We start from the raw sequence: 14,077 nt of genomic DNA, 5'->3' as shown, positions 1-14,077 counted from the left end.
GGTGGGACATCATGCTACATGTCTGCAGCATAATGCCCCAGTGCTAGACATCCCTATAAACTGTCACACTGCAGACATCATATTAATATGACTGAAAAATAGTACAGTATAATTGCTGTTATTCCTTTATCAATTATATGCTATATAAATTATACTATTATATAATTCAATAACTTTAAAATGGGTGGACAAGGGTATGTACACAAGCATAAACAAAACAGTATTCCAGCAGAATTATTATATAATTCACATGGGTATTCTTGACAACATAAATTGCATGTAAAACTAATTAAATCTGGTATGGTCATGTCAAAATATCCTTTACTAATCTGTCCGCAGTCTCTGTATAAGGACACCTTCATGGCGAACAAATGGAGTATACTGCTTTCAGACCAAACCTCTGTGTCAATATGGCAGTTAACATTGATGACAAATTCTGAAATCTAGTCACAGATGAGCTTATCACAAAGATATATGTGTGTTATGTAACACAGACAAATGACAGTTATGTAAAAATGTTGGAGAAGGAGATCTGTTGAGTTGTGATACTGAGTAAAAGCGCATGGTAATAATTTAATGAACTTTTCAAAATATATTTTTTTCAATAGAAATGAATTAATTTATTATCATAAGTATCAATTTTAATTGGTTTTGAAAACATTACAAATTTATCAGTAACTTAATTTGTGGATTGGAGAAGGGACTTAAAAACAAAGGATTACTGTTTTTTAGTCTTTAAAACCATGGTTGGTTGCAATAATAAACAAGCGCTAAGAAAAATGAAAAATTCACATGAAATATTGCAAATTCAATGTAAGTAGAGCCTGCCTTGAAAGAACACCCTTTTGTTAAAAAATTATGATCTCACAAGACAGGTAGTCTCTCATGACAGGCTGTAATACTATATAATCAACCAATTTGTGCTTGTGAACCTGGTCTCTCAAGATGGGTGGCCTCCCATAAAAGTAGTCTCCTAGACAGGTATTACTGTGTTTGTTTACTTCTCCTTTTTTAAGAAAATATTTTTCTGACCTGTTAACTCAGACCTAAAGAATTCATTAAATGTAGTCACTACTGTATTACATTTCAGTTCTATGAACATAAAATAAATCAAAAGAAACAATGATGTTAATTGGAAAACGCTTGAAATGACAAAGAAAGAAACCTGACATTCATTGTTTGGAGGGGGCATGCTTTACAGTGAAATATAACAGGCTGCATGCATAATCCTAAATATGACCAAACACCATGAAAATAGTATTAGTGGATGAGAAAATATTCATCACTTCAGATATAAAGTACAGATCCCACTCATTATAATGCAGTTAATGGTACTAATGGATAATACCAATTTAGAGTGATTAGCTGCCGTATAATGAAGTGTACTATACATGTAATTGTATTATCACATAATGAAGTGTACTATACATGTAATTGTATTATCACATAATGAAGTGTACTATACATATAATTGTATTATCACACAATGAAATGGGATTCATGACCAGACCATAACCACCTTATAAAAGAAACCATGTTATAACCAAGGGCTTTGTACTGAAGAAAAATGCTGTATTTAAACTGAAATAGTGCTTAATGCAATGACCTCTATTACAGAAATGCTGTATTTACACTGAAATAGTGCTTAATGCAATGACCTCTATTACAGAAATGCTGTATTTACACTGAAATAGTGCTTAATGCAATGACCTCTATTACAGAAATGCTGTATTTACACTGAAATAGTGCCTAATGCAATGACCTCTATTACAGAAATGCTGTATTTACACTGAAATAGTGCCTAGTGCAATGACCTTTATTGCAGCAGAGGCTTCAAAATAACAGATACCTGCTTGATAGGACAATATTTGTCATGGTCCTTTCTAAGTGTTCACAATTTGTCTAAAAATACTGGAGGCTTAGTGGGCCATAAGCCAATGTAAACTGCAGGCCCTACATGGGAGCTGTAGTGTCCACCATAAAAGTAAGAAAACAACAGATAACAAAGATTTCAATTATAAATAACATCTTGTGTTCATCCATTATTTTTCACACCCAGAAAAAAGTAGACACTATCTTGATCATTTTGACTGGGCAATATTTACTAAATTTTGATGACTACATGTTTTGCCAATCACTAAGTAAAATACAAGTATAAAAAAAAATTAGGTTCGGTTTTTGCATCAACTGCTGATGCTTAAACTTTCATTTCTGCAATTCAGTGATACATACATGTACGTGTTTCAATACTGCAGATGAAAACAATGCATTGCATTTAAAAAAATAGATTTTATTTAATTTCAATGGTTAAATTTCTTTTTATAGCATACAATCTATTATTTAAAAATATAATTATTAAACACATCTGCCATTAAGATGTCAGCCAGAAGGAAAAACTTTTTCCAAATACACAGGTCTTGTGAGAAATACATATACCGGTACTCCAAGTCAACAGGCCAGTGTTAATTCTGAAAACCACACTTTCTTCATTTCACTCCCATACCAAACCTACATTAAAAGGACACATATTTATTAAGGGCAATAAGGGCTGATGAGTGTCCTTGATAGAGAGGTTTCATTTACATGGCATATTAACTTTAATGAAGTGATCAATACTTTCTCCATCCATTAGAGGTAGCTTTTAAATGTATGAAAATTAATACAAAATTACAAAATTATTAATAGAAATTAAGACTGATAAAAAGAAACTAAGACAATAGCAAAGACAAGTTGATATAAGAGTTATCTACCTTGATCCACCTCAAAATCTTCTGCATATTCCTCCTCTGTGAGTGAGTTAATCGAACACTTTGCATTAATTCAACACTGCATTATCTGAACACTTTACATTAACTGAACACTGCATTAACTGAACACTATGCATTAACTGAACACTTTGCATTAATTTAACACTTTGCATTAACTGAACACTTTGTATTAAACACTTTGCATGAATTAAACGGTTTTCATTAATTCAACAGTTTACATTTATTGAATGTTTTGCATTAATTTAACATTTTGCATTAATTGAACACTCTGAATTAACTGAACACTTTACATTAATACTTTGCATTAATTGAACACTTTGAATTAACTGAACACTTTACATTAATACTTTGCATTAATTAACACTTTGAATTAACTGAACACTGTATATTAATACTTTGCATTAATTAACACTTTGCATTAATTGAACACTTTACATTAATACTTTGCATTAATTAACACTTTGCATTAATTGAACACTTTACATTAATACTTTGCATTAATTAACACTTTGCATTAATACTTTGCATTAATTAACACTTTGCATTAATTGAACACTTTACATTAATACTTTGTATTAACACGTTGCATTAACTGAACACTTTACATTAATACTTTGCATTAATTAACACTTTGCATTAATTGAACACTTTACATTAATACTTTGCATTAATTAACACTTTGCATTGATTGAACACTTTACATTAATACTTTGCATTAATTAACACTTTGCATTAACTGAACACTTTACATTAATACTTTGTATTAATTAACACTTTGCATTAATTGAACACTTTACATTAATACTTTGCATTAATTAACACTTTGCATTAATTGAACACTTTACATTAATACTTTGCATTAGGTATTCAGTGACATGTCTAGAATACAAACATTACTCAATGAAACCCATTCCAAAGTTTATACTAAACAACAGCATCCAATTTTTTTTACAAAAGACCAATCATGACATTATTAGAAATTATAATGGGAAACTAATTCAAAACAAATGGAGTATAATCTCCAGTAATGTTACTGGATTTGAACTAACAGTTCTGTATAATTCTAGCACAGGGACAAATTACAAAGCTATAAAGTAAAGTTGTTTCAAGGTTGCAAAGTGCAACTTAACTGAAAAGGTGACCAGAAAAAAACATATTTGATGTGTCACTTACATTAAAATGTTTTTGTTCAGTTTTATTTATTTTATATAATATAAATAAATAAGTGTCTTGCTGATAAACTAACAAAACTGATTTTGTTCATTTTCATTTTAAAAAATTCTGCTTTTGTGAAAATGAATTTGTAATTTGCTGGTACTTAAGTTCACAGATTCATGAAACGGTTCTTATTGTTTCCACATACAGATGACTGTATCATAAAATTCATGGCATATATGAACATTAAACTTAGTGGCATATCAAAAATTGGTGCCCATGGAAAAATATTAATTAGCATTAATTGATGACTATTGAAAGATACTATTCAATTTTAAAATCTAACAATTGTGACTGATCTCATATAGATCTGACCAGTCAAATATGCTCTGCCTTCGAACAGGGATTTTTTTTGCCTGTTCTAAGGCCTAAATTTGGGCCCATTCTCAAGGCCACAAACCTGATCATTTTTCCAAACCTGAGTTTAAACGTTTTCATTCATAATATCTGAAAAACTTTTCCTGCAATAGCAGGGCTTTCTTTATCAGCCATTTGATTTACCTGGCTACTTTTACTTCACACCCAGCTACTTAAAAAAATAACCTGTATCCCTGTTAGGAGAAGTCCCCCAAACCCCCCACCCATTCTGGCAACTCACCCTTCAGCTTTAAATCTAATGGAAGATGGAAGTCTCTGACTTTGCCAAGACATTACTACATTAGTGTAACTAAGGATCTAAACAAAGCATGTAATTATTTAAATGTTCAATATTGATTCTTTTAAAATTTTTGTATATTAACATCATGTTAAATAAAACCCTCATAATTTCTATATTTGAACTTTCTACACACAAAATTCTCCATGTTAATGTTACCGTGGGTCCCATTTTGGAAATAGCCGAAACATTCCTGTCTATTTACCATATCAATGTCTTAAAATTAAAGCCTTTTTTGGGGTCAAAACATTCACGCATACTTTAATGGTATGGCATGGTCATTACTGAAAATGTTGACAAAATTGGACAAAAAGTGTTAAACTCAAAACTGGATGACTTTCTACATGCTATTTATAGGCAGAAATGTCCACATCTAAGACTTTAGTCAACTACGACTAAAAACAAATGGTACGTGATTGATTCTGGATTGACTCAATGTTGACATGCAGTCTTGTAATGACTCACTGATGACATGCAGTATTGTAATGACTCACTGAAGACATGCAGTCTTGGAATGACTCACTGATGACATGCAGTCTTGGAATGACTCACTGATGACATGCAGTCTTGGAATGACTCACTGATGACATGCAGTCTGAGTGGTTGATGATCCAAAGGGATAAGTAGTGAATAATTAACAGAATGTGTAGTTAACAGGCCAATTCTGTTTTGTAGCAATACAAATTTATATATTTTTCCATTCCAACAGGATTAAATGTACTGTTACCCATTACAACTGCCTACATGAAAAAAACCCATCAAGGGATAATTCATGACAAAAGTTCAAAAGTAGTAATGACTCATAATTAATCTATTATCTGATGAAGTCAGCCATTGAAAACAAAGAGAAATATAAGCAAAATTGCATTATCACTGCATGAACCTAAACTGGGTCAAATCAACAAGGAACTTTTACTTATGAGCCATTCAAAGTAAAACAAAAATAATTATTTTAAGGGACATCAAGAGCCTGCTTATGTTTTGCTAAACAGTCTTAAATATCAAACATGTGTGGTGATAAACGCAATAAAAAATATATCCATATCACCAACAAATTAATGTACATTTCTATATATATAAATTAAGCCAATAAAAGCAAAATAGGTGATTACAATTTTGAGCAGTGAATGGAATAAGCATATGGAAATGTTCATGTCTAGATTAAGTTATTATTTAAGGCATATTAAGTCTGCATATACACAAAGTCTGAACACAGTCCAACAACGAAATTAGATTCCATTATATTCTATCTGCTAAAGCAAATCAGGGCAAAAATTGCTTCAAAATAATTTGACAGCATACCATAGAATTACAAACTTCATTGCGGATTTAAACTTTATATAATACACTAAGACACATCCAACAAAATTTCAGGCTTATGAAGATTCCAATTCTATATAATAATCCCCAGTGATATTTGCAGTCTCAATTAGTTCCCTCACACCTAATCATCGCCCCTGTAAAATGTCATTAACTTCTTTCTCCCTTATTTCTTTCTTCCTCAAATACTGTAGTATCTGAAACAGGTAATTTTCACATACCTATATTTAACTGACATTTCACCTGTAATTCATTAGCATTTGACATTCACTTTGTGTGTGTACTCTTTATCCACTTCTAACAATCTTTCCCTTTTGTTTCCTATGCTTGGAACAAAATGGAAATGCAATTACCAAAGTCCTGCTTTCTATTTCTTTTGAGTGTTAAAGAAAGAAACAAACTGCTTTTCTATCTTGTTAAATTGAAAGTTACCCTTATTTTCAACACTGAATTATTCATGATACCATACCTGATTCATCTTTGTGAGTTCGCTTCCCAGCCCTATCTCCGGGGGATGAATATTCATCATCATCATTGACTCCTTTAACAATTCTGGCATTAACCTCTTCCAATGCTCTCTTTATGGCATTCTCTGCATCTTTGTCTTCCTGCTTCTTTGCCATCTCTAATGACTTCTCAAAAGAATCTGAAGCAGCCTGATAGTCCCCTAATTTCACTGTAAAGCATATAAAGACTACTATAAACATACTATAAGAACTATGCATATTGGAAGACAATTACAGACCCTGAAATAAGTAATGCTACCAAATCTGCATGTCATCTGCATCCTGCATTTCATTTTGCATCTTTTCATTGACAATGTTGCCTATTTCAGTGTGTGTGTGTGTGTGTGTGTGTGTGTGTGTCTATATATATATATATATATATATATATATATATATATATATAAACATAATTTTAATATCAACTGTCTGAAAGTATTGCATCAGTGACAAATCAAATATCCTTAATATCCTTAAGTCTGGAAATAAAAAGAGAAATAACCAGATTGATGGTACCAAACAACTGGCACAAGGTTAAAAACAGTCAACATACCACTTTGATGGGAATGACAGAATTTGCAAATATTGATATAATCCTTCATGAAAGTAATTTTTATATCTCTCTCAGATATAATTTGGTAATTACCCTATGATTTTAAGAGCTTCATAAACTCAAAACTGTCAATTATTTATGATTTTTATTTTACTGCATACCTCTAGTGGTAAGCTAATATATTTTTACTATCTATTCATATGTAGTGGTGCCTCCTTGTGAATCTAGTAATGGGAAGGAACAATTTAAGAATTTTTAGAAAGAACTCCGCCTCTGATAGGTTATGTGAATATAGAAGAAAATTTACACAAGAATGCATTTTCTTTGGTTGCTAAGAGACAGAAGTTGCATAAGAGAGACAACAGTTGAAGGATGGTGATCTATTTTGGAGACTGTACTATTTATTCCTGGTGTTGTATGTAATAAAGTCAATCGTGTATCTGACAGTCACATGGAAGATGGGTTTTATAACCCATTGTGCCATATTGATAAACAAGGACTATATGGGAGGTTTCATAACTCAATGTGCATTCCTTATTAAATAAAGGCCACATGGAAGATGGGTTTTATAATTCAATGTGCCATACGTACTAAATTAAGGCCACATGGAAGATGGGTTTTATAACTCAATGTGCCATACGTATTAAATAAAGGCCACATGGAAGATGGGTTTTATAACTCAATGTGCCATACGTATTAAATAAAGGCCACATGGAAGATGGGTTTTATAACTCAATGTGCCATACGTATTAAATAAAGGCCACATGGAAGATGGGTTCTATAAACCAATGTGCCATATGTATTAAATAAAGGCCACATGGAAGATGGGTTTTATAACTCAATGTGCCATACGTATTAAATAAAGGCCACATGGAAGATGGGTTTTATAACTCAATGTGCCATACGTATTAAATAAAGGCCACATGGAAGATGGGTTTTATAACTCAATGTGCCATACGTATTAAATAAAGGCCACATGGAAGATGGGTTCTATAAACCAATGTGCCATATGTATTAAATAAAGGCCACATGGAAGATGGGTTTTATAACTCAATGTGACATTTGCATTAAATAAAGGCCACAAGAAAGATGGGTTTTATAACTCAATGTGCCATACGTATTAAATAAAGACCAACATGGAAGATGGGTTTTATAAATCAATGTGCCATACGTATCAAATAAAGGCCAGATGGAAGATGGGTTCTATAACTCAATATGCCGTTTCTATTAACTGAAGACAACATGGAAGATGGATTGTATAACCAAATTTGCCATCCATATTAAACAAAGACCATATGAAAGCTGGGTTTATAACCAAATGTACCATCTTTTTGAAATAAAGAACACATGGAAGATGGGTTTTATGACCAAATGTACCATCCTTATGACATAAGGAACACATGGAAGATGGGTGTTATAACCAAATGTCCATCCTTATGAAATAAAGATCACATGGAAGATGGGTTTTATAACCAAATGTATCATCCTTATGAAATAAAGACCACATGGAAGATGAGTTTTATAACCAAATGTACCATCCTTATTATATAATGATAATGAATATAATTACACATATTTACAGCCATGTGCTTCGGCAATGTCATCGGTATATCTGACAACAGTATGCAAGATGAATTTTTTACCCAATGTACAATTGTTATTAAATAATGCAAATGATTATAATCATAACGAGCACCAATTTAATCATGAATTTACCTTCAGACTGAGCTATTAATACATTCGCATGCAACTGCCATGACTGGTCATCAGATTCCTTGGCTGCTGCTAATGATTTCTCTCCATAATCTCGTGCTTTATTATAATTCGTCAATTCCAGGTAGCATCTACCTATCTCATGGTATAGCCAGGTGCTCTCTAGCGGAGACTTGCTCATTGGTAATTTCTCCTCCCAGCTGAAAAGATAACCATATTTTGCTTGCATCTGTCCCATACAGAACTATAAACAGCATAGAATCTGATGTGCCCCAACAAAATACACCAACATAACGGAATGTACACTCTCTGCTTTAAGCATGACTTCTTGTGAAATTGATGAAGTATCTACACTGTAAGAAAGGTGATACTTTTACAAAGAGATCGATCCAAGAAATAAAAAAACTGCTAAAACATTTATAAATCATGAGCACCTCATTGAATTAGTTGTAGACAAATATATGTCTTCATGCAAGGATCATTACATAGAAAAGGATAGGAAAAGGTATCCTGTCTCTAATTGCCCATGAAATAATAGCATAATGTGTATTTAAAAAGGCATCAAATTTGCAGTATGATAATCACAGACCCCTCTATCCAATATACACCATAAAATATGCCAGTCAGTGTATCTGTTCAGTATATCACAACTATTGAGATCACATTGATTTCTGCAATAAAAATCAGCATGGCTAATTTATGGCTGGTCAAAAATTGATTTAGATTTTCAATGATCTTGCAATTTGTATTGGCTTTATCATTCATTCAACAGGACTGTCAATGCAATTAATAAGTTTCTATAAGGATTATGCCATTTTCATTATTTAAGCATTTACAGAAGATGCAGGCTGATTTTTTACATTTGAATCTCACCCACAATTTATAGCGATGTATTTAGATAAAATGTGATGTCATAATGTAATGATTAATAAGCATCAGGAGTTAGCATGCTGGACTCATGGCTGAAAGGGTGCTGGTTCAAATCCTATCAATAGGTCAACCCAATGCAGCATTATAAGTGTCAACTTGTACAGTTTACCCATAATTTGTACGGGTTTTTCCATTTTCATCATTGTACAGCCATAGAACCATTTCTATGGTTTTTTTCGTACACAACATTTTTTTCTCGATTTGTGTGCATACAGAACAAGAATTCAACCAGATCAGCTTGGCCCAAAACAACCAATCAAATCTTACTAAAAACCACGCTTTTCCTTTGATAATAAAACCAGTTTGATTTCATGGTTCAATTCCTGTGTGTAAAGATCTTGTTGCTTATCACTCTGAAATTTGACCCTCACTCGGATTTCTGATATTGACTAACTACCTGTGTAGTAAGTTTTCGTATTTTATTTATTATTATTTTATTATTTATACTTATTGCTATCAAATGCATAAAGTTTACATCAATTTTCATACTTTACAAAGTGTGGCAGCCATGTTCATGATGTTGGTATAACTGTAATTCATCCAACTTTTCTGAATGGATATAAAGTCAATTTATTAAAATGTTTAGGAATATACTAATTAAAAACAAAGTCTGCTTAATTTAGCGCCGGCATTTTTATCATTATGTCACAGTTTTGAATTAAGTTTGTCAGATACATAATGCAAACAGGAAGATGCATTGCCATAAAGACAGAAGTAGTACAGATACTGCCGTCATTCTCGTGACTCAAAAATATGTAACACTGATAACTTATATCAAGATTTTTACCAAATTCAGCACACCATATAGCAAATTCATATCTTTTCAAACACCAGATATGCAGTTTTAATAGAAATGATAAACAGCTTATGAGGTATGAACTTCTAGACTGCTACTTTGTCAATTTTTTTATTTTCAGACTTCAATCTGTGGACAGCTCCTGGTATAATATCTTGGGGTTTATGGGGAAAAATATAAATTCGTAAAACATTTATAATCAGGAGATCTTCCTCTATCACGTGTCAAATCTAAATTTTTAAATTATTTTCTTAAAATTTCTTTTATCTAGTTGAAATATTCCACCCATCAAATGGCTCAACCTAACTCAAAGAAACGAAGGCCTGAAGACAATTACCGTGGTCGTGGCAAGTTTCAGGCTGATTGGATTAAAGTCTTCCCTGGCACTTTAGATGTATCTCAGTTATGATCTTCATATGTTTTTTGTAAAATATGCAGTAAAGACATTAAAGTTGTCAAGCATATATGATCTGGAGGAACGTTTCAGGACAATACTGCATGAAAGAAATTTTGAAATGAAGAAAGAAGCATCCATTAAAATATTCTTTGCTCAGCCAAAGCAGGTAGATGATAGTGTTATAAGCAAAAAGAATGAAATAAAGTTTCAGAAATGTAAATAATTATGTAAATATGTGTAAAAATACTTTGTGTATATCATTTTTTGTTTTAAAACTTTGATCTTATATAATGTATGAATACATTTTTTCATGTGAGGTTTTTTTGGTCTTTGTAAGGTTTGAATTGGTCTGATGTACAGGCTTTCATCTCAAGAGACTGACACCTATGCAGTACTGTGATATATCCTTAAATTTATTCCAGGCACTCAACTGTCTCACCACTAAATAACCTGCTTGTGTGTCTGTGCCATAAGCCACTAAAAGAAATAACATATAGTGATCACATAATTTATGAAATACAAGGGCAGATGGCCATGAAATCTGGGTTAGCATGATGCATTCTGGGATACAGATTATTTCTTTATTACTTTAGTAAAGGAAGCTAAATTGGATGACAGATTAGCAACATTTTTAGAGACCTGAAAAGCCTGATGCCAGGATGCTTTCTGTGAAATTTGGTCAAATTCTAATTACAGTTCTTCAAGAAGTCAGTTTAAAAAAATCCCCAATTTTAGTAATAATCATTGCCCATATTTGGTCATGTATCAGCATTGTTGTGCAAAACTGAAAGTCCTTTACTCCAGGATGCCTTATGTCAAATTCTGTTTAGCATTTTTTTAAAATAAATTTTGCTTCCTGATTTTTGTAGTGCAGTTATATTTGAGAGCAGATGGGCATCAACTTATAAGCTTCAAATTCTTTCAAAACCTAGAATTTGACCAAATTTTTTACAGAAATCAATCATCATAAAGTCTTCAAGTTTATCCAATGATGCAGATCTGCCATCAAATATGATGACCATTACTAAAACTATATAAAACTACTGTTTGACATCACTCTTTGTTTCAGAAAAAAATAAGTGACCAGTGTCCTGCAGCAACATGTGTCAGAATGTAAAGAAATCTGACCACTGATGTTAAGGCCATGAAATATTGTGTTATCCTCCCCAAACCACAGCCATCACCTTGTGTGAAGTAGTTAATTTTATTTTAATGAATTGCTCAATCCTCCATATGTCTGACAACACTGAAAGAATGGTAGTTCATGTGAAACTGTGATGACTGGAAGGTGGGAAACATATCTACTCTGCAGATATACCTAACTCATAATGGCTGTCCATGCCACTTGACGTAACCCAAGGGAATACGAGAGGGGACCTTATATATTATTCTTTGTTATGAGCACCTGGACATTGCAGATATACCTGACTCAGAACAAGAGTGGTCTCAGAGACTCACAAAAGGTAACTACAATGTGCTCAGGCTAACACAAGATAATGTATTTTAAAGTAATGCAACATGTCCAGGGCGATATAAACAGTCACAGGGCAAGATGAAGTGCCTTCAGGTAATAGTAACTGAGCATCAAGCAATAGCCCATTGTTTGTGTTTTAAGTCTAATGGCTAAAAACTGGGCATAATGAATGGTGGGTGTAATCTTTTAAAAGGAGGAAGCTAAAGAACCAAGAACTTTACATTTGGTAGAGACAGGAATTTAATCTAGGACCAGAGAGGTGCAAACTGAGAGTACCACCCATAACATAAAAGCCCAAATGACATGTCTTGTGTGTTCTGAATATAGAAACATTTTACATCACATTACCTGTGTCAAAACTATAACAGTATCAATTTACATGATGAACAAAATAGCTCCGTTAGAAGAAAAATGGTTCTACTCAATATAATTTTTGCAGGACAAAAATGCTCTGACACTCTGTAATGTCACTTCCATTGAAAGAATGAAATTTTTCTGTGATACAGATAATTACCATGAAATATTATTTATTTCTTGTGACAGACTCTTGATTGTATAACCTGATAACAGGCAATGCAAATAAAGACCTTATCACTATCTTATGATGGTAAAGTGTATGTTGTATATGATCAGTAACGTAAATGCTACTACTACTACCATTACTACTAATACTACAGTAACTGCTACTAATGATGAAATATGTTCAGACAAGATAAATACTTAAACATCAGCAGCCTCCTTGTACTTTTCTCTTCTAATATCAACTCTGCGTCGGTTATCAAATATTTGCACATCAATATCCTCAATGCATTTTCCTCTTCTAACACCAACTCTGCTTCAGTTATCAAATACTTACACATTAATAGCCTCCTGGTATTCTCCTTTTCTGGCATGAACTCTGCCTTGGTTATCAAATACTTACACATTAATAGCCTCCTGGTATTCTCCTTTTCTGGCATGAACTCTGCCTCGGTTATCGAGTGCTCTTGATTTGGCATCCTCCAAATTACTGGAAGCAACAAAACAATCACCAATAGCGAGCTAGTTTTGCATTTTTAATCTAAATGAGCGCAAGTGATACATTGATAATATGTGAAAAAAATAAACTTAGAAAATATATCTGTATGGTTTGTTTAGTTTAGGTGTTCAACAGCACATCAGCAGAGAAAGGCTATATCATGGCTAATAGGCAATTTGGATTTAAGTGTCTTGATCAAAGACATGCCATATGCCATGACTGCGAATCCTGCCTATTTAAAACCTGCACATTGAACCTGACATATATACCGTTGAGCCAATGCTGCTCCAAAATATATTTGTAACATGATGACCATGTGGGCCTGATGGTCCACACTTGCCGGAAAAGTGCCATATGCAAAAGCCATGGTCCAAGAAATCTTTGTGAGTCCTAAAAAGAAGATGGTCCAAGGTTTTTTGTTATTTTGTATCTTTATCTTCAGTTTCATTTATCAAATGGCTTTCAGGCCATAATGGTGTCTGCCAATTCTGCTAAGCATTTTGCTAGATGAAATTATTTAAATGTTTTGTATTTTTATTTTAGTAGAGTGGTTTATAAAGCCATTTATCTACATTTTTCATAACAGCAGCCATATTCAGTGGCTGATTGGCATTGTGTGTGGCAACCTGGATGACATTCAAATTAATTCTTTTCAGTAATTTTCAAAAGAAATCATTTAATGTTTTTTTATCTGTCGTGATAGCCACCGTTTTTGATGGCAGATTAGCATCATTT

The 14,077-nt window shown here is 32.6% G+C and overlaps 1 protein-coding gene across 17 annotated transcripts in view; it reads right to left on the bottom strand.

The window, feature by feature from the left end:
• Positions 1-14,077, bottom strand: part of LOC149790548 (outer dynein arm-docking complex subunit 4-like) — a 69,871-nt gene that overhangs the window by 28,277 nt on the left and 27,517 nt on the right. For 11 of the 17 annotated variants that reach the window (XM_089972595.1, XM_089972598.1, XM_089972599.1 and 8 more), the window contains 4 exons: positions 13,247-13,333; positions 8,731-8,927; positions 6,428-6,634; positions 2,751-2,786 (listed from right to left, as the gene is read on the bottom strand). In XM_089972595.1, the coding sequence (XP_089828721.1) occupies positions 2,751-2,786; positions 6,428-6,634; positions 8,731-8,927; positions 13,247-13,333 (527 nt within the window). The remainder of the gene's footprint in view (positions 1-2,750; positions 2,787-6,427; positions 6,635-8,730; positions 8,928-13,246; positions 13,334-14,077) is intronic. The other 6 variants (XM_089972596.1, XM_089972600.1, XM_089972604.1 and 3 more) reach the window with 1 other exon arrangement.

The sequence above is a fragment of the Sinohyriopsis cumingii genome, chromosome 10, assembly GCF_028554795.1.
Source record: "Sinohyriopsis cumingii isolate HCF-2022 chromosome 10, ASM2855479v2, whole genome shotgun sequence".
Taxonomy (NCBI): domain Eukaryota; kingdom Metazoa; phylum Mollusca; class Bivalvia; order Unionida; family Unionidae; genus Sinohyriopsis; species Sinohyriopsis cumingii.
The sequence above is the reverse complement of the archived record's forward strand: the minus strand, read 5'-3'. Positions and strand labels throughout refer to the sequence as shown.